Below are 25,000 nucleotides of genomic sequence, written 5' to 3' on the forward strand. Positions count from 1 at the left end.
AGAACATTGGTTTAGAACAGTGGTTCTCAAAAATAGCAGATGTAAAAACTCACAGAGCATCACAAGCTCACAGCGCATCACTTCGTGCCGCGAGCTTGTGCATCTTCTATTTTTTTAAAGGTTTTGAAAAATCTTGAAAGTGCTTTAAAAATCTTGAATAATTTACACAATTTTTTTACACAAATCTTCTCATCTGGGGGTCCCTGGCATAAAAACAAATTCAGATGTGGGTGGTCCGTGGCCAAATGCATATCATTTTGGGGGTTCTTCTTGGCACGAAAACCTTTGAGAACAACTGATTTAGAACGTATTTGTAGAATAGGCCTCAAGTGTTAATGGGTTAATATGGAGATGCAAGGTTTCTGCCCAACAGTGGTGATATCAAACATATAATTTTCGGAATGTCTGAGTGAGTGTCTGAGTGTCTGTCACAGCGTTTCTCCTCAGTGGCTGGAGCAATTGATCTGAAATCGCATCACCATAAGCATATGAACACACCTGACATAACTGTGAAGCCCGTTTGTCACTTTCACAAATCATATGCTGTATATTAGCATTTTTTATGGTGTTCCTATATCTATTCTGCATCTAGCTTGAGGCATATCTATTCTGCATCTAGCATGAGGCAACATGTTTAACCAGCTCTGTGTGTGTGTGTGTGTGTGTGTGTGTGTGTGTGTGTGTGTGTGTGTGTGTGTGTGTGTGTGTGTGTGTGTGTGTGTGCAGGCGGGTGGGGGGGGGGGGGGGGTCGGTTGTCTGGCCCTGTTACAGATTTTGTCCAAAAATCATGCAGATCGGTACACAGTATCTCTGTAGCCATTAAACGAAACGGGTATTTCTTACATTGATGCTCCTACATATTATCATGCAAGCACCAGTTAAAGTTACTTTCCATCCCTCATATACTGTGTGCACAGTGCACATCCCATAACCCACCCACTGCACATCATTTCGGAGCTCATATCTTTGACCGGGTAAGTGCTAGTTCAGTATAATATGCTGGATGGACGTGTAATCAAGGAAAGTAATCAAGGAAATCGAGAGACAAACTCAACGGCAGAGTTCACAGTCATTGTAGTGAACAGGCGTACCTCTGTAAGCTCCGCACCATGTGGGTGAATGTGGCCATGGGAACACGCCCTTGGGGCTTCCTGGACAGACGTAGTGTTTCCTGCCATGTGACCTGTTCTTCCTGTGAGGACAGGTCACTGCAGGTACTGAGTATGGCGTATAGGTCTCTCTCCCTCAGGCCTACAAGGTAAGAGGAGAATATACCATTGCAGCAGCTGTTTCCAGTTCAAGTCTTCAGTTGTTGATTGTGTGTAGGGGTGTAACAGCTTAATCAAACTAATAGATTTAATTGATTACAATACATTTTAATAAAAGAATGACTCATCAACACACAAAAAAAGAACATAAAAATCACGCATCTCTTGTTTATAAAAACTTGCCACAAAAAGTTCGGAAATCTAACTTTGGTCGATTATATCTCCCCTTTAATAAGGATATTTTTATCGTTGATTTGTCACCTTTACAACGAAGTACAGCTTGTAAGCATCGGGCATTCGAGGCATGAGCTACACAGCCAAACGTGTGGGTAGCGCCGACCAGAATTTTGCCAAAATGGCTTGCAATATACTGTTCTGCTGGCATTTACTCTCGTTTTGGGCTTCCCTGACACTGAGCTTAACATTAATAAAGTGTAAAAATTGCCAATATGTGTTGTTTTTTCTTTTCCTTATTACTGTGAGAGAGTGCAATCATTCAATGCCCCAAGTAACAAAGGTGAAGACCAAAAGAACAGTATTGCAGGCCTGCCAGGCCATTTTGACAATTTTTGGAGGAGCGCTACCCACACGTTTGGCTGTGTTTCTCATTCCACGAATGCCAGATCCTTACAAACTGTACCTCATTGTAAAGGTGACGAATCAACGATAACAATGATATCAAACACAATACCATTTGGCACAATTAAAGGGGGGATATAATGGACCGAATGTTGGCAAATTTTGGCGCAACCCTGTGTGGGTTGCGCTGACCCAAAATTTGCCAACATTCGGCTGTGTAGCTCATGCCTCGAATGCCCGATGCTTACAAGCTGTACCTCGTTGTAAAGGTGACAAATCAACAATGAAAATGATATAAAACACAATACCATTTGAGTTCATTAAAGAGGAGATATAATCGTCCAAAGTTAGATTTCCGAACTTTTTGTGGCAAGTTTTAGTTTCGAAATATTATGAAAACAGTAGCTGATCTACAAGCTACTCAACGTGAATAGATATAAAGCAAAACATACATATATACTGTATATATATATTTCTTTGGTGAACAGTGCAGTGATAGCTCACCAGCAGTGGTGACAGTGAGAGCTGCCAGGGCCCAGCGGAGACCAGTCACCCCTCTGTAGTGGGAGCACAGTCGGTCCAGACTGTAGTGAACCAGCTGACCCAGCGACGGAGGCAGTCTCTCAAGGCTCTCCTTCATCTGGGGAACACAGAGACACAGACACCACCACCAATATCACCATCATCACCATCATCATTAAATAAGAAATATTTTACTTTCATTATTTATATTTTTAGCTTTATTATTCTCTCCCCCATACAGATATTGAACTCTCTTTTCTCTCTTATGACGAACTCTACTGATACGATCATGTCTAGAATTTCGTCGTTTTAGGGGCAAGGCCAATTGGCCTTTGTTGTTGTCAATTTTGGGAGGGCACAAAGGCCAAATGCTAGGGCAGGAAGGCCATCAAATAAAACAAGGTTTAGTCCATTGAAAGGAATTTAAGGGTTAGGATGATTTTGAAATGTAGACTATCTGCAGTGAAATCTCAGCCCTGCACAAATCAAACTTACTGCATTGGTCATGGGTCATCAACCCAAAAATATATTATTACCATGAATAAAATACTATATGTATATTAGTCCAGTAGACATGATGGAGAACACATGCTGTGTTGATGGAGAACACATGCTGTGTTTTTAAAGAGGGAGAGTGGTTAGTCATCCCTTTGAACTTTATTTTATAGTAGGAAAGTAGGAAAGCTGAGAGGGAAGGTGTAGATAGAGCAATTTATAATCCATTTTGAAAAGATGCTTTAAAAGTCAAGTGTATTATTGTTATTATTTCCATGGCCATCTCTGAACCTTTTATTACTTTCTTAATTCTAATTTTTCCAAAGTGATAGCTTTGAACTTTTCAAAGCACTAAAGGCAATTAGAGAATGGGGCGGCATAGCTCAGGGGTAGAGAAACTGGTATTAGAGCACGAAGGGTATAAATCCCGAAGGGTTCCCAGTTCGAATCCGGGCTCCCCCTGAGTTAATGTCGAAGGGTCCTTGGGCAAGACTCTGAACCCCTAATTGCCTCCGGTGAGTAGGTTGGTGCCTTGCATGGCTTCCTCCGCCACCGGTGTATGAATGTGTGTGTGAATGGGTGAATGTAATGCACAATCTATGTAAAGCGCTTTGGATTAAAAAAAGCGCTATATAAATGCACCATTTACCATTTACCATTTAGAGAAGAATTGTCATATTGACATCATCCACATTATTCATTTGCTTTAAAAACCTGGGTTCTTTATTAGAGTGTTAATGTCAAATGGCATTTGAGAAACGCAGCTCTTAAACTGTTCAGATTGCCTTGGAAGAATTTTGGTATGGTTCTCTGCAATGGCGTTTCTGGGCGTACTGGCACCAGTGGCCAGTGGTTCTCAAAGTTCAGGGGTCCTTGAGCGGGTATTAACTCATTGAGTGCCTATCCCGAATTAGTTCGGGATATATTATCGCATCCCAGAGTGCCTATCCCGAACTAGTTCGGGATATAAAAAAAAAAAATCTTTTTTGAAAAAAAATTTGTTGAAAATTTTTTTTTGGACCCCATCAAATCTAGTGAACATGATTTCAATCGCGATTTTGCATGTTCCACCCCCATACAACCCCATCTAACAAACAGGGCAGCCATGTTTGTTTACATAACATGTAAAACATAATGGCGATTATCTCAAGAATGCCTGAACGGATTTCCAATCGGATTTTTTTGTTTGAAAGCTGTGAACAAACTGCACAAATCCACTCCAATGCAATCCAGGATTGCATTGGATTTTTTAGAGCTCATTCTTCTCTGTTTTTTTCCCATGCATGAGGTGTGCAAGGTTTAATCATGGCTAAGTTGACGAAAATAAGGCTTCTAAAATGCTTGGTAGCCAATAGCTAACTTCAAGCTAACTTCATCCTCTTCCTGTACATGCACAAAGGAAAGTGTTCAGGCAAGTCATGGCTGCAGGGCTTCTGCATATACCAGCATATCTCTACGGGATTTTCTATGGCCACTGGGCGCCCTCTAGTGGTGAAAGGGGTGGCACTAAATGAGTTAAGAGGAGAAAGTGGTACAGTCAGCTGGGGCATTAAGGCCACTGTGGCCTCAGGTCATGCCATTTTTTGAAGGGGCACAAGGCCAAACTGAGGGGCAAGGACGGCCATGGCCTTCATGGCCTCCCTGAAATTCCTACCCTGGATACGATCATTGTTAGTAGGCTGAAAACAGACCTTGTCAAAGGACGCAAAGTTTCTCAAGTCTTCACAGGCCAGGTGGAGGTACATGGGGCTCACTGCTCCTTTCTTCATCATCAGGGTCTGGAGCTACACACACACACACACACACGCATGCACAACATGACATCGGTATGCATAAGTGTCATGTACAAAATAACAATGCATGACGATTCAGTTATGACTAATTTATTTTGTATGTTGTTGCATGACCAATGTGCAAGCAGGTAGAAATATGGGGCCCTATTTTCGTCCATTTTCTTTTTACTATTTTGAAAAAACAATTTAAATTACTTCAAATAGCGATCTACAAGCTCACAACGTGTCGATGTAGATCGGCTAGTTAAACTATTTTAAAATGCTTTTCAAAACAGTAAAAAAGGCAAAGAAGTTTAGGGATAAGGGGTAGGGCATGGACGAAAATATAGCTCATGGTGTTCACGTCTGCAGACACTGTAGAGACATTTATGACTATTATTAAGTAAGAAAGCTCAAGTAATAAAGAGAGGCACCTACAGTATGACACACCACACATAGAAAAGGTACAGCAATTGACACAGTGGAGATAAGAACCTGGTTGTTGAACGCAGAGTCACTGAGTTTCTTTCCAAAGACATCAAGGCCCTTCTGGACGATGTCCTTCCTGTCCAGCATGGACAGCTGTCCCAGGACAAACGACACGGCTCCTTTCTTTTTGGCCAGAGTTTGCAGCAGGGCTGAATTGGATGTGATGCTTACCACCAAACACGTACCCTGATAGCAATACAAGAATACATTATATTGCTTATTACACAACACAACCTCACTGTAACATAGCAATAATAATACAACGAGGTGACTGTGTTTTGGGGGCAAGCGTTCTGGTGTTCTGTCATCATGTTTGGCATCCCCGCTTATTGGGTCACAGAGTTATTTAAATCTAGGATTTTGTTGTTACAACAGTTGAAACCTTTAAGTTCAGTACCAATATTTACCAATATTGTACTGTATACACACAACCTCTGCGAGTTTCCGCCATTGGAGAATTCAGAAGATGAATTATGGGAACGTTTTGAATCGTCTAGGGTGTGTTTTTTCTTTCTTTAATAAAGCATTGCAGTGGTGGAACCTCGCTGAGGTCGTGTGGATGAGGACTGACTTATTAATACCCACCTGTGGGAGCTGCTGTGGTATCCAATCAGAGTTCAGCTGGCCTCTGCCATCGCAGACAAGGTCCACCCCATCTATCAGCAAGGTCAGTCTCTGGCCCTTTTTGTCCTCACTCAACATGGAGTGGAAAACTGACAGCAAATCTCTATGATGGGTAACATAACACACATACCTGCAGTTGGATCTTTGTTTTTGTTTTTTGCTTCAAATGCCATGCCATCCCTAAATACGACTGTTTACTGTGTTTAGGACTGGGCATGGGCGTTATGGACAAAATCAAATATCACAATATTTTTTGACCAAATATCTCAGTATCGATATTGTGATGATAATATCCCATGTGGATTAAAACCAGGAAAAGACAACACTTATTTCATATCACAATATTATGATATCCAAAAATCCCCCAAAATATCGAATCTCATAACACAATGTTGATGTATGGCCATATTGTCCTTAAAAGGTATTCTGCATGGTCAAATAAAGATGAAGAGTTAACGTACTTGTATGATGAGGGAAGAGGTGATTCCTCCTGACTGTCCTTCATCTTCCTCAACCATTGGATGAGGCATCGCAGAAGGTTCTCAACAGAGCGTGAGGATTGGCTGGAAGCCGTGGAGTAGGAGATGACATCACAGCCGAGTATTTTCTTAGACTTGTCAGGGTCTCTGAGAGCGTTGCCAAGGGCAGCCTGTACGGAGGGACAGTTACGAGGACAAATGACGATGGAAACAATCAACCACTACACTGATCTTTATTCCATTTTTGGGCTAAGCTCACATGTGCATTTTCGAAATATATCACACAACAAAGAATATAAAAGGGTTAATGTCTCTCAAATAGTACTGTGCTATTGGTTCAGTACTGCACACAGAAGACCTGTGTGTGCATACCCTTAAAGTGACACATTTTTAGGCAGATTATTTGTTTTCTAATAATCAAATAGTCCAGATTAGAAGCACCTTTATTAATGTTTTATATATCAATTAATTGATAACCTACTTAAGCATTAACTTAACACAACAGTGCAATAATACTGAAAATATATCATTTTTTGAAGCGTTTCACCCATAATATGCCCCAAATAGGGATTGATTATTAATCTATCATTTCTTATCATCATCTCGTCTTGGTCAGGTGGAAACTAAGATTTAAAAAAAAGAAAAAAGAAAAACTGTTACTTTTCAGAATTAAAATCCAAAAACAGCAAGCAGATCGAGAAGCTCAACACGTGCTGTGGTGTTCGAGCTTGTAGATCTGCTACTTTTGATGCTAGTTTGGTGAACTAATGCAGGCCCTACCATGAAGACGGTCTTGCCCTCTCCAGGTGCTCCCTCCACCAGCAGCATGCCTCCTTTGGTCTGGGCCTCCTGGACCTTCTGCACAGCCTCAGCCAGCAGCTTGGCTCTGCCATAGAACTGCCTCTGTAGTGCCCCCTGGTGGACTTCCTGCTCGCTGACATCTAAACCAGCCTCTGCCTCATCATCCTCCTGCCAAGTGGTAGACTATTATGAACTCAGATCTTTGTAAACAGCTCCAGGGTTCCATTTGCCTCTGCTTTGATACCACCCCCAACCTGGTCATTCATTTTTATGGCCAGTGACGATGTTGTTTTATCCCTGCTTCTGTACAGAGTGAATTAAATAAATGTATTTCCTTTCGGGAAGTGTAAACTGTCTAATGAGTTTGATATTTATTTTATATAATTACAATTTATGCGGTTCGGTTTAGTGTGTTTAAGCTACTTGATTGATGATGATTGACAGATGTCTGTTGGCCCCCATTTGTCCTCTGGACAATGGTTTTAATGTCTTGTCCGCTGTCAAAAACTGAAAATCAACAGAATATAAATGTAAAAAAATAAAAATAATCACAAATATAGTTATACATATATGACACATTATGTCACTTACTTCCACAAAGTGGTTCAAGACAGCCGTCCAGAGGTCCTCCAGTACCGCCTTGCCAAAGTCCTCCAGACCTTTCAGATAGGGCTTCCCGTCCACAACCCCACCCCACTGACACGGATAACTGTTACAGAGAGGCAAAGTCAATGGAAATTAAGTGCACAAAGTCAAGGCTACCCTTACTTTACCATGCCAAGGAAGGACCCCAAATAGCTAATATCCTCTGACTGGCGTACAAAAAAAATAAATAAATAAATAAACTACAGCTAGAAATTACAAAGAAAATAGCAGCATCTATGAAGCTCATGTGTTTTGTGTTTTGAGCTTATGAGCACGTTGTTGTCCCACCAATATGCTTTACACAGTAGGCTACAATGGAGATCATTGGCAATCTACAAAGAAGAATTTTATCTGATTTTGGTCACAGACGCTGTGGTTGAAGAAAAAGGAAGAAAAGTGCAAGGAAATCATGACTTGTTTTATCCATATCAGGGAAAGCAATTTGATGAAAGGCTTGGTTGTGACTCCATCTTTAACACTTGTGCAAGTAAAGCAGGTGATCTTCTTTAAATACTGTACACCCCCAGTAAAGATTCAATTTAAACACAATCTCCCTGTAACGATACTGCTCCAGGAGAGTACGAGTTCAGCTGAAGAAGAACTCACTTCTCAGTCACTTTCACACCACTAGACAACATCCTCATCTTCAGGTCAGCCATTTTAGATTTAGCCTCTGCCGACTCTGGGGCAAAGTCCGACCTCCACGCCACTGGAACTGACCTGAGAAACCACAGATGGATCTAAAAACCAGTACAACATGGACTTGAAAATAGATTTGGAAAATAACCACTCTAAACATCTACACCAGTGGTTCCCAAACGGTGTGCCGACTGGTGTGTGCTGTGAGACATGTCCAGATGTGTCTTGGGATTTTGTGACAACCCACAGAATAATTATTGCAAGATATACAACTACTAGTTAAGAATATCTTTTCAATTTACTGTATCAGCACTGGCAGACACATTTCCCCATGTGAGGACAATTATATAACCTATAATAATATTTAAAACGTTAACATGACATCCGGATGTCACCTATGTTTGTGACACCCACATAGTAATTGTAATATGTAGGATGCCATGTTTTGTATTATGAAATCATGCTGTATTATGTAAAAAAAAATAAAAAACGTAACCTAACATACTTGGTAAGGTCTGGATCCCTGCAGTAGCAGAACATCTGCTGGTTTCCTGTCTCTGGGTACAGTGCCTGGAACTGACGGATCTCCATCTCTGTGATGGACAGTCCTGCTGGGGCAGTGGCCAACTGCACGGACAATGACAGGGAGGTTACAATTGGAGATGCAATAATGCCTCCTAAACATCAGTCCTCCTAAACATCGTATTTGAGAAACAAATCGGATTTGCCTGAACCAGTCTGAACAAAGCCAAAGCCCATGTCATGAAACGACTCCTCACTCATAAAAAGATGAGATGCAGGCACTGTATGAAGTTGAGTTAACTTTTCACCCTCTTCTCTCTTTCCCTTTCTTTTAATTTTCCTCTGTATTTCAAGTTTGTTTTGTTTTTGTGGATATGGAAAGACCCACAAGAAAGCATTGAACTGCACTGCAATATGATAAAAAAAATAAAACTGATACAATAAAGAAAGAAAAAACTGCCGTGACTGGGAGAGGCAATCTGGTGCTTGGAAGGACTAGGTTCTCTGGATTGACTCCTGTCCGGGCCCCTCCTACTGTACGTCTACCAGGTTCAGGACCTGTGCGTTGCACCAGACTCCCAGCACCAGACATTTCACTCAGGAGCGGTGGATTCTTGAGCCGCAATGGTACTGCAGGCTCCACCTAGGCAACGGTGGTGCTGCAGGCTCCGCTTGCGGCTTGAATGGCCCTCCTAAAGGCCTCACCGTGGGTTTGTTGGGCTTCTTCCTCACGGAAGACAGATGAAGACACAGGATGGGGTGACAACCCATACTGCTCCCGGGTGCCGTCTATATTCCGGCTGTCACCCATCTCTCTGGTGGTCACCAGACTATTCCTGGTTGTCACATAGTCTATTCCTATGAGTAATAATGAATGAATGAATAATGCCATGTGTTACCCAGCTGTACTGCGGCAGGTCGGGCAGGGCGGGCCGAGGGGGCACCAGTCCGTAGCGCTCCCCAAGGATGCACACCAGCATCTGGCTGCGACACACCTCCGACAGACACAGCTCTGCGGCGCGCTCCGACTCCTCCTCGGTCACGCCCCAGCGCAGCTCCACCTCCTGCAGGTAGAGGCAGTGGTGAGCCGCGCGGCGCCGCAGCTCCGGGAAGACGCTGCGCACCAGGACGTCACGCTCGGCGTGCATGTCCCGAAAGGTGGAGGAGATGAACACCCGCACGCCTCGCCACCTATGAGTTAAAGAGGGAGGAGGATGGGGGGAGAGCGCGGGAGGGATGCATCGAAGAACACGGGCATGAGATAAGGAAGGTGAAGAGTTACAACAGCTTTAGTTAAAGCTGCAGTCTGTAATGTTTTATTTCTACCCAGGAATAGGGATTTGAACCTGGGTCTGTCCCACACAAGCGCTGACATTTCTACAGCTGACCTAATATAGAAAGCATGTTTGGGCAGAGGATGCGCTTTGGGCTTCAATGCAATACCTCATGTCAACCAGTAAATGGAATGCATATGGTAGTGGTCCTACCTAACCTCGATAGAAGAGCAATTAGACCAATTGCAAACACCACAGTATATTTCATATTAATCGTTACTGCCACTTTAAAGCAAAGTTATTATGCAAAATTACTTTTTGCGTTACATTCACCAAAATAAGTATGACAAAATTCTATAATGGAAGACGATAAGGGCAGTGAGTGAGTGTAGTCTGCATCACGCAAGCAGGATCTATAGAGACACAAGAAAACTAAATAGGCAGCCTAATGAGCTAGCTTTAAAACACAACACAACTTTAGAATCCATCCTTGGGCTACATGCAAGTGTAACTGTGTTAATTATGCATATTTAAGTAGTTAGGTTCTTGCATAAATGGATGACAGGACAGGAACACTATCTATCACTTAAATAAGGTATCTCTGTACTACTAGTAAGGGAACTTCAACTCTGGAATGAAGTTACATGCTTAAGTTTCAGCTGGTAACATTCATATTACTTGACATAATTGTGATGTGTTACTTAAATATTATTAGTAACCCATTATATTACTTACTCTGCTACCACTATTACAGTAACTTCATAAATATAAAAATGTACTAGTAAAGTACATTTCCCTCCATGAGTGACCATGGAGGGAACATTACCTTAACCTCGGGCTGGTTGGTAGAGGGGTGACACTGGTTGTGGTTTGAGGTTGTGAGGCCCCTTGTGGAGGAGGGACTTTGTGCAGTTTGTCTATATGCTCCACATGTTCCAGCAGCCGAGATGAGCCGCGCTCTGCCACAAACCTGACAACACAGCACAGCACAGGTCAGTGTGTGTGTGTGTGTGTGTGTGTGTGTGTGTGTGTGTGTGTGTGTGTGTGTGTGTGTGTGTGTGTGAGAGAGAGAGAGGGAGAGAGAGAGAAATCATTTTTTAAAACACAATAAAGACTCAAATTAGCTTGGAGGATCTCGTCAACAATCATTCATATTTCATATTTTTGGTATAGTGTTTGACACAAGGTTTTCTAAAACCATCACAAACGACCAATTTTAGATAGGTCAGCATGTGGCTGAAAATAATAAAATATATTTTTCAATGGATTCTGTTACTATTGGGTATGTTAATAAACTACTAAAATGTAGAAAGGCAACATTTTCAAGATAGAGTCCACAATGGCTGCCGGGAGCTTAAAAATGCCTGTAAGCTGGGAGAAAATCATAAAAAATATGGCACATATTCTCTCCTAAGTTAGGCATTTTAAGTATTGCTAAGTATTGCTTCTGACTGAGCTCCATCTGGTAATTATACCAAGCTCTGCTGTGGGTTGAGCATGAATGTTAATGGTTCATGGTGTACTATATCAGATTTAAAAGGCTTTGCTCAATATAGGACCTTTAATTAATAAATATAATTACACATCCTCTAAATCAGGGGTTTTCAAAGTGGGTGACGGGGCACCCTGGGGTGCAGTGACGGCAGTCCAGGGGTGCCGCGAGATAATTTGATAATATTTGGAATTTATTTGGACACTTATTGGAAAAAATATTTAGTATCATTTTAAACTTCAGTACAAAGTTATTTTCAGTCAGTTCTAACCAAAATGGCTATTATCTCAACGTTTTCCTCGCAACATAATCACTAAAATATTATGTTGCGAAAAATATCGCCAACATAAAAATATACTAAAATATCGTCACTGTCGGGCAGTGACGAAACCTCGTATCTCCAAGTTTCAAATGTGTACGTCTTTTGGTAAAGCAAATCCCTGCTTCATCATAAAAGGCTGTCGCACAAAACTAGTGAAAACAGCCGAGCACACAACGTCTCACGATGCGAGGCGTGGTGTGCTTGTAGATCGGCTCATTTTATAGATGATAAATACAAAACAAACGGTTTTGGACATTCAAGGTTTCTACCCGACAACGACGATATGCTATAAATATAAGGTGCTGGGAGTGAAAATTATAATGTAGGGGTGCCTCGGATTAAAAAAATATTCATGGGGTGCCCTGAGACAAAAAAGTTTGGGAACCCCTGCTCTAAATCATAGTCATGCATTCTTTTTCCACTTCTATTCATCTACCTAAAAACCTAAAACTAGATCTAATGCAAATTTCTAAACAATATTTACTCTGGTCTAAACATGCCTTGGAGCACTTCACTCGATCAAGTAGCCCTTTCCCCTGTCTGTGCAGTGCAGTGAATCAACAGTGAGTGGCCTCGATGGGTGACAGCGTCAAGATAAATAGAAGTTCTCTTCAGCAGCTCTCATCTATAGTCACAATCCATTTGAATCTTGTCTTCCATGCTGCCCATCACTCTTTTAAATTGTTGAATAATTAGTATGGTTGCCCCGCAGGGCAACCAGACTATATAGTTCTTGTGTGGCTTTCTCATCATCTGATGTAACCTTTTTCTCTAAGGGTTTTCCCATTGAAGTACTTGCCCCAGAGTACTCATCGTCTGCTGAAACCCTTCAACCAATCAGACATCACGATACATCACGTATATATACCTTGATATTGTGATGTCACCCTTTTCCCCCTCTCTTGGCTCCCCATTAGAGTCAACGGCAACACTGGTACCAGCGGAGGGCCTACGGCTATGCCTGGGTCACTGGTATAGACTGGCTTCTCCGGGTGTTTGTGGACTGCAGGTGTCCACAGATCACCTTCTTCACTACGTCAGGGAAGTGGCAGATGATGGTGATGATGAGCATGGAAAACCAGGCCCTGCTGCTCAACAGCAGTTGATGGAAGACAAAGTACATGTGCTGGGTATGGAAGAAGGGCCAGAAGGCGCTTCCATAGACAATGGAGAACAGAAAATAAACGGCTACAGAGCCCCATATCACTAAATGGTTCATCCATGTCCAGAAATGGGTCTCCAATGCCAACTTTAGGGTGACAGTGATTAACATGACAGTGAAGACAAACGCGCCAAACGTCCAGTTCCCGAACAGCTGTCCATTTCCCATGAGCATGCCGTCCTCCCCCATCAGTATGCATGACCCAAAGAACAAGACAAAGCCGTGACAGAAGCTCAGCAATGTCCAGTACTGACTCTCTGCTGTCCTGAAGTGCAGTAGAGAGTTCCTACTGATGTCCCTGTACAGGACAGGTGTACTCTGCAGTACTTGTGGATGGAACGGCTGTTCAAACACACTGTACACCAGGATGGGCAGAGCGGTGAAAAGGGTGTTGTACATCATGTCAGTGATAGGGTCATATAGAACTTGTTGTGAAAACAGACAAAAGAACTGGTATAAAAACTGGGGCATGGCAAAACACACACTCTTGTAGAAAAAGTACTTCACAAGCATGGCTAATCGAAAGTAGTATAAGTGGCCGTGGACCAGAAGGAGTTTAGCCAGGAATTTAAACCTGGCAATTGCATAATCACCGTTTCTCACAGCCTGACGACCCTCCTTACCCATAATACCTATGCCAACGTGGGCTTCGTGTATCATACCAACATCATTGGCTCCATCACCAATAGCGAGTGTGATGGGTTTCTCTGGGGAATGTTTTAAAAGATGTACCACCTTGGCTTTCTGTAGGGGGGCCATGCGGCAACACAGCACAGCAGAACAACTTTTACACACTTCCATAAAGAGCTTCTCATGTTTTCCCAGTGCTAAAGAGAGGCTATCCCCGTCCACCACCAAACCATACTGGTTCACATTGTCTTCTTCCTTTATCTTTTTGGCGAATCTGTGTAGTTGCTCGACACACCCATGCTCGTGCTGCTGTAGGAGCTCTAGGATGTTCATGGTGCGATGGAAGTGGCCGCACGACAGGCTGACACTGACTGCCGTCTCATGTTTGTCCCCTGTCAACACCCATACTTTGATACCCGCCAGACGTAAGATCTCAATGGTCTCTTGGACCTTGTCCTGGAGTTTATCTTCCACTGCTGTAGCTCCCAGAAGCTGAAGGTCTCTTTCTATGTAGCGGAATGCCTCCTGTAGTTTCTCCTCCCTCTGATGCAGGGTGGAGCGGGCTGTGTTCAGACGCTTATTCACATCAATATACTCCTCTGGGCTGAAGTGGCGACATGCAAACACCAAGGTCCGCAAACCTTTCAGAGCAAACTCGTCTACATGAAGCTTTGTCTTCTCTATCTCTCCGTTGGTGGTGAGGGGCAGGATGGCTGACTCTGCTCCCTTGGTGAATAACACTTCACCTCCTGAAGGAGTTTGCAGAATGACACTCATCCTCTTGCGATTAGGATCAAACTCTAAGACATGGAGCAGCTTATACCTTTCTGACTTATTCAAAGTTTTGATTTCCATGGTTTCTCCATTATTGCCAGTGAGGACTACTCCCATCCTATTAGTGGCCTCCACCAAAGCTTTCTCGTCTGGTGATAAGGCATAGTATTCCATCCGAGTTGATAAGCCATTAGCAAGGGAGAGTGGGTCTCCAACCGCTACAGAACTGACAGGCTGAGGCTGATCATAACTGATCTGAACGGTGTGACACAATGACAGCGCCTTGAGGAAGAACAACTCATCACCAGTCAAGTGAGGTGTAGAACTGTCCGGTGACTCCTCTGCCATTCCCTCTGGTACCAGGTTGCCATTGACCTCCTGGTACTTTCTTCCATTTATTGTACACTCCCGGAACTCCATCTCGTTTTCTGTTAGTGTACCCGTCTTGTCCGTCAACACATACTCCACTTGTCCCAGCACTTCGTTGAGGTCTGACGTGTTCACCTGGGCTGGTTGATCACTCTCCTCGTGGTACAGCTCCAAATCCCAGACAATGAAATACGTGCCCAAGAACCTCACCATCTCCAAGGTAACACAGAGCGAGATGGGAATCATTTTGTTGTAGAGGACCACGAATGTCAAGAAGTCGTGGATGAACCTCCAGATCCTGACGATGTGTATCTCTGGCTCAGCCTTGTAGAACGGCTCGTCCTTCTCAAGCTGCCAGGCATGCCTTAGGATTGTGCTAAAGACAGCTAAAAGAAGTAAGATACCCATGTAGATGATTACAAAGGTGTTCATGGACTTCTCCACCATTGAGCGTTTATGGAACTTGCACTTATAGTTGAGGGCCATCTTGGATTCCATCCCTGTATAAACTACGACACCGAAAATCTCTTTGGTATTTTTCAACCTGGCTCCTCGCAGCAGCAAATTCTCTGGTCCCAGTGGTCTGACAATGTCTTCCCCTTGGTGGGTCACTGTGATCCGACCGACAAACCTGTACAGGTCGGCCTCAGGTTGTTGACACTCCACCACAGCCTGAAGAGCCCCAAGTTTGGACACTGACTGACACAGCGCTGTCTCTGAGATGGCGTAGTGGGTCTTGAGGCTGGTCTCCCCGTCAAGGCTGGCAGTATTGATGTAGCAGGTACCGTCTTGGCGTTCTGAGGATAGCAACACCAGGTCAGCTGGGAACGTCTCTTCTTTAGCCACACGCACAATATCCCCCACCCTGATGTTTTTGGATTTCGTCTGAAACAGACTTCCATTGCGAACCACAAACACTGGAGTACCATTCAGCTCATTGTCCGCCTTGTGTCTCAGCCAATCCTCGTAGCCCTGTTTGATGGCAGTTATTGTGAGGACTATGGATAGAGGTATGGACTGGGTGACTTGGTGAGTACGGGAGTCTATCACAAACGTTATGAGTAAGATGATAAGGAAATATATGTTGGCTGTTCTTGTGAATTGCTCAATCACATTCTTGGGGACAAAGTTCCAAGTGGTGTACTTAGATGAAATGACTCTGTTGTCGGCAAAGAGTTGCGGTTTGTAGTGGTCGTGCTTTGGGAAACGGTTACCCACGTACACGGTCCTGGTCTCACTCTGGTGGGAAGGGGCAAATCCCAGCTGCTGCCGTATCCAACGGAGCATCCTTGCAAAAAAACATCTGACAAAGTATAGCCAGCAATCTTAATCTCTTAATCAATCTCACTGTCTCTTGTTCACTGTCTTTCCTGGTACCACTCTCTCTCGTTTTTCTGATAGGGTTTAGTTATTTTTCCTTTTCCTAAATTCAACATGAGTAACTCTGTCTCTAGGCTGGTTTGAAATAACACAAAACTGTTGCCTTGGATGTTACTGTTAGAGAAATCAATGTAATGGATGTTTGTTGGACAGGGTTGAGACAGGGTTGGACCTCTGGTTTGCAGAGACAGTTGCAGATAAACAGTTGACTGCCATTCATGTCTTTATAGATGGCTTGGCTCAGAAAGAGCCTAGCTGATGATGTCATTGGCTTGGCTCAGAAAGAGCCTAGCTGATGATGTCATTGGCTTGGCTCAGAAAGAGCCTAGCTGATGATCCATGCCCAAGTTTGGTCAATCCGGGCCAAATTCAATTCCATAAGTTAAATATTTCAAAAGTATTGAACAATTATGTGAACAAAGATTAGTGAGATATACAGTACTAGACTTGTGCCATAGCTGAGTGATTAGTGATCCTGCCTGGGGAACCAGAGCTCCTGGTTGTCCCAGGTACGATTCCCAGCCAGGCCAGCTATGTGTCGACGTGTCCCTGAGCAAGACTCTATGCCCCCCCGAGCGCCCCATACATGTATGGCTGCTCACTGCTCCTATTTGTTATAGGATGGGTAAAATGCAGAGGGCAAATTTCACATTATGTGCAAATAAATGTACTGTGACAAAAACACCCCAAGGCGTGGGGCCTATATTATTATTATAGATTATATTATATTATTGGGAACATTGCAAGATGGTAACAATGAAAATCGGGAATGTTATATCCGTTGCCATAGCATACGTTTTAACCCTTTTGTTCCCATAATATACTGAGATCTCTGTATCTGTCTGCCTGTATCCCTTTTCTGCTTCTTGTCCCTTATGCCCTTATATGGAGATCCCTGATGTTATCAGTATATGGGCTAGGCCATTGGCAGTTGTGGAGGCTAGGCCATTGGCAGTTGTGGAAAGCCCTTGTGCAGCGGAAAATGTGTGGAGAATGTCTGAAGAGTGCAAACTGACTGTGAAAAGTGGACTGACAAACTAATCCAAATGGCAGATGTGGAGAATTGGGCTGGTGTGGGGAATTTGCCAAATCAAGCTAAGGCTGGGGTTGCCATGGCAATCAATTGGCTCATTTGGGCCACGGCCAGAGCCTTTCCTGGTGGTTCTGGACCGACACTGGGTCGTCTGCATGTGTAGAATTTGAAGTCGTTGGTTTGAACGGTTCTCTCGACATGGTCGGATTACAAATGTGCACATACAGAGATTCAGTGCATTTATTACTTGTGCCAGCAGAGTGTGCAAGTAGGGTGATGAGTGCTGTCTGTAAGTAAGGTATGTGGTCGACATTAGCCAATGAGGGAGCAGCGTTCTGGGCCTTTAGCCAATCAGGGAGGCAGGGCCTTTAGCCAATGAGGGACCAGCGTTCTCTGTGACGTCACTCCCAAACAACAAGTGTCGTCACATACCAAAATACCTGTCTTGTATGTCATGACTTGTGAATAAATTGTATAAAAATGAAACGCACGCACGCGCGCACACACACACACACACACACACACACACACACACACACACACACACACACACACACACACACACACACACACACACACACACACACACACACACACACACACACACACACACACACACACACACACACACACCTTGAAAGAGTGCAGACTAGTTTTCAAGATTGTAAGATGTTTGCCTTGTAGACTGTCAGTACAAGAATTTTGGTGTTGAATGAGAAATGAACAGGTGACATTTTACCTGAGGACTTGCTCACTGAAGCCTGAAAGCACCACACAATCTGGGTCTTGGTCCATGCATCTGGTCAAGATTGGTAATAAAGGCAAAACATAAAGAATTAAAACTTTTCACATCCATAAGAAAGGACCTCACACTCCTCCTAAAACACTCCTCAACATGGACTGACTTTCTTCACTGCCGCATATTCGTTTCATTGGTTCCACACAAAAAAGGGTTTTGCAAATGTGCTTCATCAGGTTAATTTCTAATAAAGAGATGATGATCTCACATCACATCTTTATAGTGGACTCTTTGATACAACAACCCACTCCCAAAACACAGTTTGTTACACCAGACCAGTTAATTAATTAGGCAACAAGTCCATTTTACAGTGTAACATTGTTACACAAGCAAAGATAAATACAGAAAATGTTGAAATATAGTAGCCAAAATATCTATTGCATTTCTCATCGTGTCTTTAATTGAAAACAAGTTGGGTTTGGATATTGGCAGTCTATTTGCTCCCTCTGGTTGGGAGGATGTGTATTGCCATGTTTACAGTACACAACATAATATCCAGCAGGAAATTCACTAGACATCATCTCTACCGTATGCTTAACATTGATTCCCTGCCATAGCCCGAGTTTTGGCCGTTGGTCCAGCTTGCCAAATTACACAGGATTGTTAACAGTTTAAGTAAGGTTTATGAATATGTGCTTGATTGTCAGTTTGTTGAGTAAGTTACTTACAGTAAGATGACATGATTTTATCTTAACCACACGTACAGAAGTAGAAGTACAAGTTTAAAAGTTACTTACGTCCTGAAGATTTTCACAACCAGGACCTTGTCATTTATGTCCTTTCTGTAGTTCTTGATGCTCCATTCCAGCTCCTGGTTGGAGTAGTTGCCGTCGCCCACAATAATGATGTTGTCTACCTGGAGGGAATAAATTCACCAACAAAATCACCAACAGTAGAATGTACTGTACTGTATATGCAGTGTTCTAAGCAGTGGTTAGGTACAATTTACAATTTAGGCGCCGGTTAGCAGACACTTTTAATCCAAAGCAACTTACAATAAGCAGGTAATACACAAAATAATAAGCAAGATAACATGTCAGTACATCAACAGCAATACAACAAATGCATAGGAATATCAATCTAGAAAAAAAAACTATAACATAGGTAGACCACGCACCTACAGTAAGCAGCAAAATACTTTTCTAAAAACCTAACAATGCTATCTAGCTTCATGTGTGGTCATCGAGGGAAGGGGAGTGTTACAATAGTGCTATGGGTTTAGATGGAGTCTGAAGAGGTGAGTCTTCAGTCCACGGCAGAAGCTAGGGAGTGAGTCTGTAGTTCTAAGTGTGACAGGGAGTTAAGTGATTTCACAAGACAACAATAAAGGTTACTGAGAGTTCAACACCCAAACCTCAGGATAGGAACCCAAAGTTTGGAAACATTACCCTATTATAATTAACCACAATAACCCTGTTGTCCCAATTTACAGCAGAAATGTTCAAGATTTGTCAAAATCTTTCACAATGTTAGCTGATCTACAAGTGCACAACATGTCGTATCGCAGCATCTTGTGAACTTGTAGATCAGCTATTGCCAATAGTCAATACAGTAATAGGGCGTAAGCAATCTGAGTTCCCAGAGGTAATTTTTCCGCCACTAGGGGGCGAAAACCTGAAAAGGCCGTAAGTGGTTAATGATGCTACAATTTTAAAGATCATTAAGGCAGTTCTTCTAAGCTATAAGCACAAACCTTGTTTTGCTTTGTGAACTCTCTGGAGAAGAAAGAACCACAATTTTCATCTGAGGATTGGTCAAGTTGACATTCCTATGGGTAAAACAAAACATACATTGCACAGTTATAACACCATATTTGTGCAAATTGCAAAAGTATAACATTTGGAAGATGACCAGGAGCGCTTGTTTTTTGGCGCGAGGTGGAGTGAGTGGTGGCTTTGATCCATCACCTGGCTTTGATGTGCCCACCTGAGTGATAACAAAAAACAAAGCAGCGAGAGGGAGCTACGCTAGCAGGAATGCTGCAATCTAGAGTCGATGACACAGAATTACACAGGTGTGTCTACACAGAATTAGCCACACCTGTGTCACTATAAAAGTGAATTGATAACAATAGGACAGGTGGGGAGCAGGAGGGGTGTGTGGTGAACTACAAAACGAGCGCTCCTGTCCCAATCTCACTGGTACCTCAAAAACACTGTAACATATACTAGTAAGACACCTGAGGGTGGAATGCGACCTCAGGGTGACATGCGACCTCGCCCTAAAGGGCGAGGTCGTGCCAATTCTTGACTATCTGGCCAACCACAGCGTTTCTCTGACGATTCTAGTTGTTATCATTCTGGGGGGAGTTTGTTCATGTTTTTGTGAGGGTATCAACCCTAGGAGACACGGGGAGAACATGCAAACTCCACACAGAAAGGCCCTATCGCCAACCCCACCTAGGGTGTGAGCGATAGGGCCTAAACATGGAGATGTGGAGAACACTATATATGAAGATAGTCCAGTCCATCATGTCATATGGGACTACCGTCATAGACAGTAGATATTGTTAGGCCGGAGTCAATGGCTGTCTGTCTGACTGTCTGTACAGGAAGTGATGTCACATGACATACTTTTTATGCCCATATGAGTCATTCTGTACCACATCTCCATGTATAGGTCAAACAGGTTTGCTCCATTTCGTGTAGCCGCCCTGTACAGGAAGTGATGTCACAACTCGCTGACATCACACTGACGAGGATACGGAAGGAAGGAAGGACACTCAAGTGACACGGTTCTTCAGAGTATATGCGACCTTCGGTCGCAATTATATAGATGGCAGTGAAAGCGAGAAACCCTTACCTTGACCACGTCCCTCACATTATCCAATAGAATGTCAGACTGCAGCTTGACCTCCCTACAATGGCTCCAGTTAAACACACACAGCCTGGCGTCCTCAGCACTGGAGGCAATCATCAAGGACAGCAACACTGCCACTTCCAGACTCTGGGAGGATTGATAGCCAATGGAAACAGCTACAATTCAATACATACATAATGAAACTGCATACAAACTGCATGTCAAGCATGTCAGGGGTTCAAGCAAATACTATAGACGGAATTAGACGCATATTTAAAACTATCTAACTTTGTAAAATGTGTTTTGTGACAGAAGTAAGTAATAACTGTTAGTAAATTATACTATATAAATTATAGTAAATTATGTGTAAGCCTCTCCTATTCAGTGTTAAAGGTAAAACAATAATAAAAAAGAAATACTCTCACGCCGTTCTCAGTCTCGGAAATTAAAGTTTTCACATTTCAGAACTACAATCTTCCCATTTTGATCCTCATTTCAGTACAAGTCAATAGTCATTGATATAGCCTTTTTGCATTAATCAATTATCTAAAAGGGGGGGGGGGAACCTAGGTCCTCACAGAAGGAGTGAGATTGTCATCGTCCGCCTCCTCTGTGTTGTTGCTCTCGGGACCGGGAGGTAGACAGAAGTCCTGTTTCTTGCTCCAGGTCTTGTCATCCCTGATGTCACAGGAGAGCAAGATGACGGTGCGTCCGGGGAGAGGCGGCACGTTGTATCGACAGGAGATCTGAATCGCCGTCTCCAGAGCCTGCCGGTAACGAGCCAGCAGAGCCACGCTGTAGTTTCTCTGACTGGATAGAGAGAGCGGAGAGGGTGGACACAGTTTAACCACTTTCAACCTGGTGTTCCAATGATAGGTGAAACATTCTCAAAAAATGTCAAAAATTTGGAAATTGCAAAAATAGCTACTGCTAATAACCCACAGGTTTGGACTATAGGGTTTAAGACTTTAAGTGGTTAATTATTACTGTTCAAAGAGGAGATTGTGTGCACATCTTGTACCTATACTTAGGCCAGGTGCAACAATTTTATTAATGGCAAACCTTTCCACCTTATTGGTCTTCATCAGGTAAATGATCCCTTATGAAAATCTATAAGGTTGAAACACAATACTGTATACTATCTACATATATACTATCTTACACTATTATATTTACTATTATTTAGAGTAGAGTCGACCCGCCTGCATATTTTTCTACTTTTCGCATGTTTCGCAACATTTCGCATATTCCAATTTGTTTCCGCATATTCCGCAACGTTTTGCATATTAAGCATATTTCTAAACTTTCCGCATATTCAACCCCACATATTTCGCAGCTTCTCGCACATTTCACAACTTTCTGCATATTTCGCAACTTCCTGTGATTTCACAGCATAAAATCACATAAAATAAAATAAAAACAAGTATTCTAGCCTGCATAATCAAGGATTTTAGCCCACGTTTTTTATTGTTATTGCTGCTACTTGTATTTGCTTGTATCTCCCTCTCTGTCTCTCCTTCTCCATCTCCCTTTCTTTCCCCCCTGACATGGTTGAGGCAGATGGTCGCCCACCCTAGAGATGTTTCTTTCAGTTAAGGGGGAGTTTTTTGTTGCCACTGACGCAATATTGCTTGTTCGGGTCTCTGCTCTACATGTAAACTGACTTGTAATTCGGTGTGCCGACGTTTTAACTTATTGTGGGCTCGCCTATAAGGCGAGCACACTTTAGATGTTGTCATTATTTATCTATCAGTCATATCATACTGTAGACGGGAACTTCGGTTCCTTTCTACTCCTACATACTTAGTGAGAAAATGAAAATAAAAACATCAATGTGTTCAGCTTACAGTGGCGAAGTGTGCTATTATTTATTATAGCAATCGGCCAAATGGTGGCGCTGTAGGAAGCCTTCGAAAGTGCGAACTTTGAACAGGTATAGCTCATGCTGTGTTTGAGGTCCAGCCATGAAACCTGTATACACTTATGCATCTCCTCATGCCGAACAACTTTTACCCTCTAACTTTTGACCTCTGACCTTTAGGTCTCCCACAATTCGGAATTATATGAAAAACAGTAAAAATCTATCTCCTCCTGGGTTTTTTTCGATACGCGCACAAAACTTTTTTCACATGAACTTTGGACCAATACGGTCAAACTAATTTAAAGTGAAATATAATTTTTTAATAATTCTATCAATATTGCGGTTTTATGCAAATTATTCTTCTGCCTCTAAATCATACATGCAAAGTTACACGTTCATGGCATTTGGCAAAGATGTTGAGGGTTAGTCAAAGTATCACTGAAACCAATTTTATTCCAATCGGCCAAAGGGGGGCGCTATACGAAGCGTTTGAAAATTCAAACTTCAAACGGGCATAAGTCATGACTCGTTTCGTTTGAAGACATGCAACTTGTTACACGCGTGCTTTGACTCAAGCGGAAGACATCTGTGTCGTTGTTAAGTAAGCTCCGCCCTTTGATTTTCCGCCATTTTGAGCAGTTTGTAAAACGCGTAAATCCGCTTTTATTCTGGAATTTTCGCTCCACGTGCACAAAACTTTTTTTACGTGAACTTTGGACCGATATCTAAAGATCTGTCAGATCGGATTTCTTTAAAATTGAAACATGCTTTTTAAAATAAATTCAATGAATATTGCAGTTTTATGCAAATTATTCTTCTGCCTCTAAATCATACATGCAAAGTAACATGTTCATGGCATTTGGCAAAGATGTAGAGTGTTAGTCCAAATATCACTAAAACCAATCTTACCCCAATTGGCCAAAGGGGGGCGCTATATCATTTTGAGCAGTTTGTGAAACACTTAAACCCGTTAGGATTTTTTTTTTGCAATTTGCATGAAACATTCTACACGCAATCTAAGGACCTTTATCTAACATGCCTATGAAGTGCACACAAAAAAATTATAAAATAATAATAATAAATATAGCTGCAAGCAGCGATAAAGTGTCCAAAGCCAAAAACACCTCAAATCATGAACACAGCCTGGGATGTGCGTGAAATCTTGCAAGCACATTCCCAATAGGTCAAGGAACAGATACCAACCTTCTCACATTGGCCTGTTATAGCGCCACCAGCGGGTCAACTTTTGCACAACACATTTTTGGAACAAAATGGACAAACTTTGATGTCAGTAACGTCAAAGAGAGCACTGCCTGCGATCTTGACATTTTGTGCTTTTATAGCCATTGTTTTCTGGCTTGAAGCGAGCCCACAATTGTTTCGAAGGAACAATATTTTTCTAGTTTTCTAATTATTACTATTACCATTTTTCTTCAGTATTGCATTTGATGCCTGCTACTAACTCCACTCTTAAGTAATACTCATAATTCATACATACACAGCTTTCTGAAGCTGGGCCTTCCTCAAATTGTACAGTCGACAGACGAACGGCACCCCAAGTGCCTGCCTCATCCTCTTCCTCCCGGCTGATTCCCAGTCCAGAGACTTGAAGCGTCTGCTCTTAGGAATCTTCTTCAGGATGCTTTTCAAAACTTCTATGCTGCTGGGGACTGCTTTCTCTGATGCCCGGGCTGCAACCATTTGTTAGGAGTATGAATTGCATTGTCTGAATTGTCTGATTAGATGTACAAAAATGATCACACACACAATCCATACTCCAACAAATAATCGATGGGATGCATTGTGTCAATAAATATGTAAACATATGTATATGGGTGATATGGATGTTAACAATTAATCTAAAAGCGATTAATTGCTGTTAAGAAATGATTTGATTAAATTAAACAATTATAATTAATCTTTTTATTTTATGGAAAACTTTTTTTTGCCTAGTGAAAGTTACAGGTATGATGTTTGTGATATCAAATGTGAGCTTAACATCATCACAGTAATCCTTAATCATATTCAAGGGCTTTTGGAGAGAAATTAGACCATAGAGAACTGCAAAGGGGAGGTGTGTGTGTGTGTCTGTGTCTGTGTCCAGCTGAAGCTCACTGACGCTCGTTAATGTTATATACATCAAGCAATTACTGTATGTTTCAGCACTCATTTTCGGTTTCAAGAATTTTCCATTTGGTCCCAAAAAAAGGCACTTATCATTGAATCGGTTAATCGATCGATTAATCAGCTATGTTAGGTTATCAGCTATC

General features: G+C 42.4%; 2 protein-coding genes across 3 annotated transcripts in view; both read right to left on the bottom strand.

The window, feature by feature from the left end:
- Positions 1-25,000, bottom strand: part of tep1 (telomerase-associated protein 1) — a 54,920-nt gene that overhangs the window by 22,009 nt on the left and 7,911 nt on the right. For both annotated transcript variants that reach the window (XM_080726697.1, XM_080726696.1), the window contains exons 12-29: positions 24,229-24,421; positions 21,448-21,679; positions 20,873-21,016; positions 19,764-19,838; positions 18,808-18,926; positions 18,011-18,070; positions 10,936-11,079; positions 9,735-10,026; positions 8,819-8,940; positions 8,281-8,394; positions 7,621-7,738; positions 7,009-7,197; positions 6,211-6,398; positions 5,711-5,852; positions 5,132-5,311; positions 4,556-4,648; positions 2,352-2,487; positions 1,092-1,251 (exon numbers count right to left, since the gene is read on the bottom strand). In XM_080726697.1, the coding sequence (XP_080582823.1) occupies positions 1,092-1,251; positions 2,352-2,487; positions 4,556-4,648; positions 5,132-5,311; positions 5,711-5,852; positions 6,211-6,398; positions 7,009-7,197; positions 7,621-7,738; positions 8,281-8,394; positions 8,819-8,940; positions 9,735-10,026; positions 10,936-11,079; positions 18,011-18,070; positions 18,808-18,926; positions 19,764-19,838; positions 20,873-21,016; positions 21,448-21,679; positions 24,229-24,421 (2,701 nt within the window). The remainder of the gene's footprint in view (positions 1-1,091; positions 1,252-2,351; positions 2,488-4,555; positions 4,649-5,131; positions 5,312-5,710; positions 5,853-6,210; positions 6,399-7,008; positions 7,198-7,620; positions 7,739-8,280; positions 8,395-8,818; positions 8,941-9,734; positions 10,027-10,935; positions 11,080-18,010; positions 18,071-18,807; positions 18,927-19,763; positions 19,839-20,872; positions 21,017-21,447; positions 21,680-24,228; positions 24,422-25,000) is intronic.
- On the bottom strand, positions 12,879-16,145 carry LOC308286069 (phospholipid-transporting ATPase IF-like; the record flags this gene model as incomplete). Its single annotated transcript, XM_080727030.1, has 1 exon — positions 12,879-16,145. One exon carries the CDS (start codon positions 16,143-16,145, stop codon positions 12,879-12,881), a length of 3,267 nt encoding a protein of 1,088 aa, XP_080583156.1.

The sequence above is a fragment of the Nannobrachium achirus genome, assembly GCF_963921795.1.
Source record: "Nannobrachium achirus genome assembly, chromosome: 5".
Classification (NCBI taxonomy): Eukaryota; Metazoa; Chordata; class Actinopteri; order Myctophiformes; family Myctophidae; genus Nannobrachium; species Nannobrachium achirus.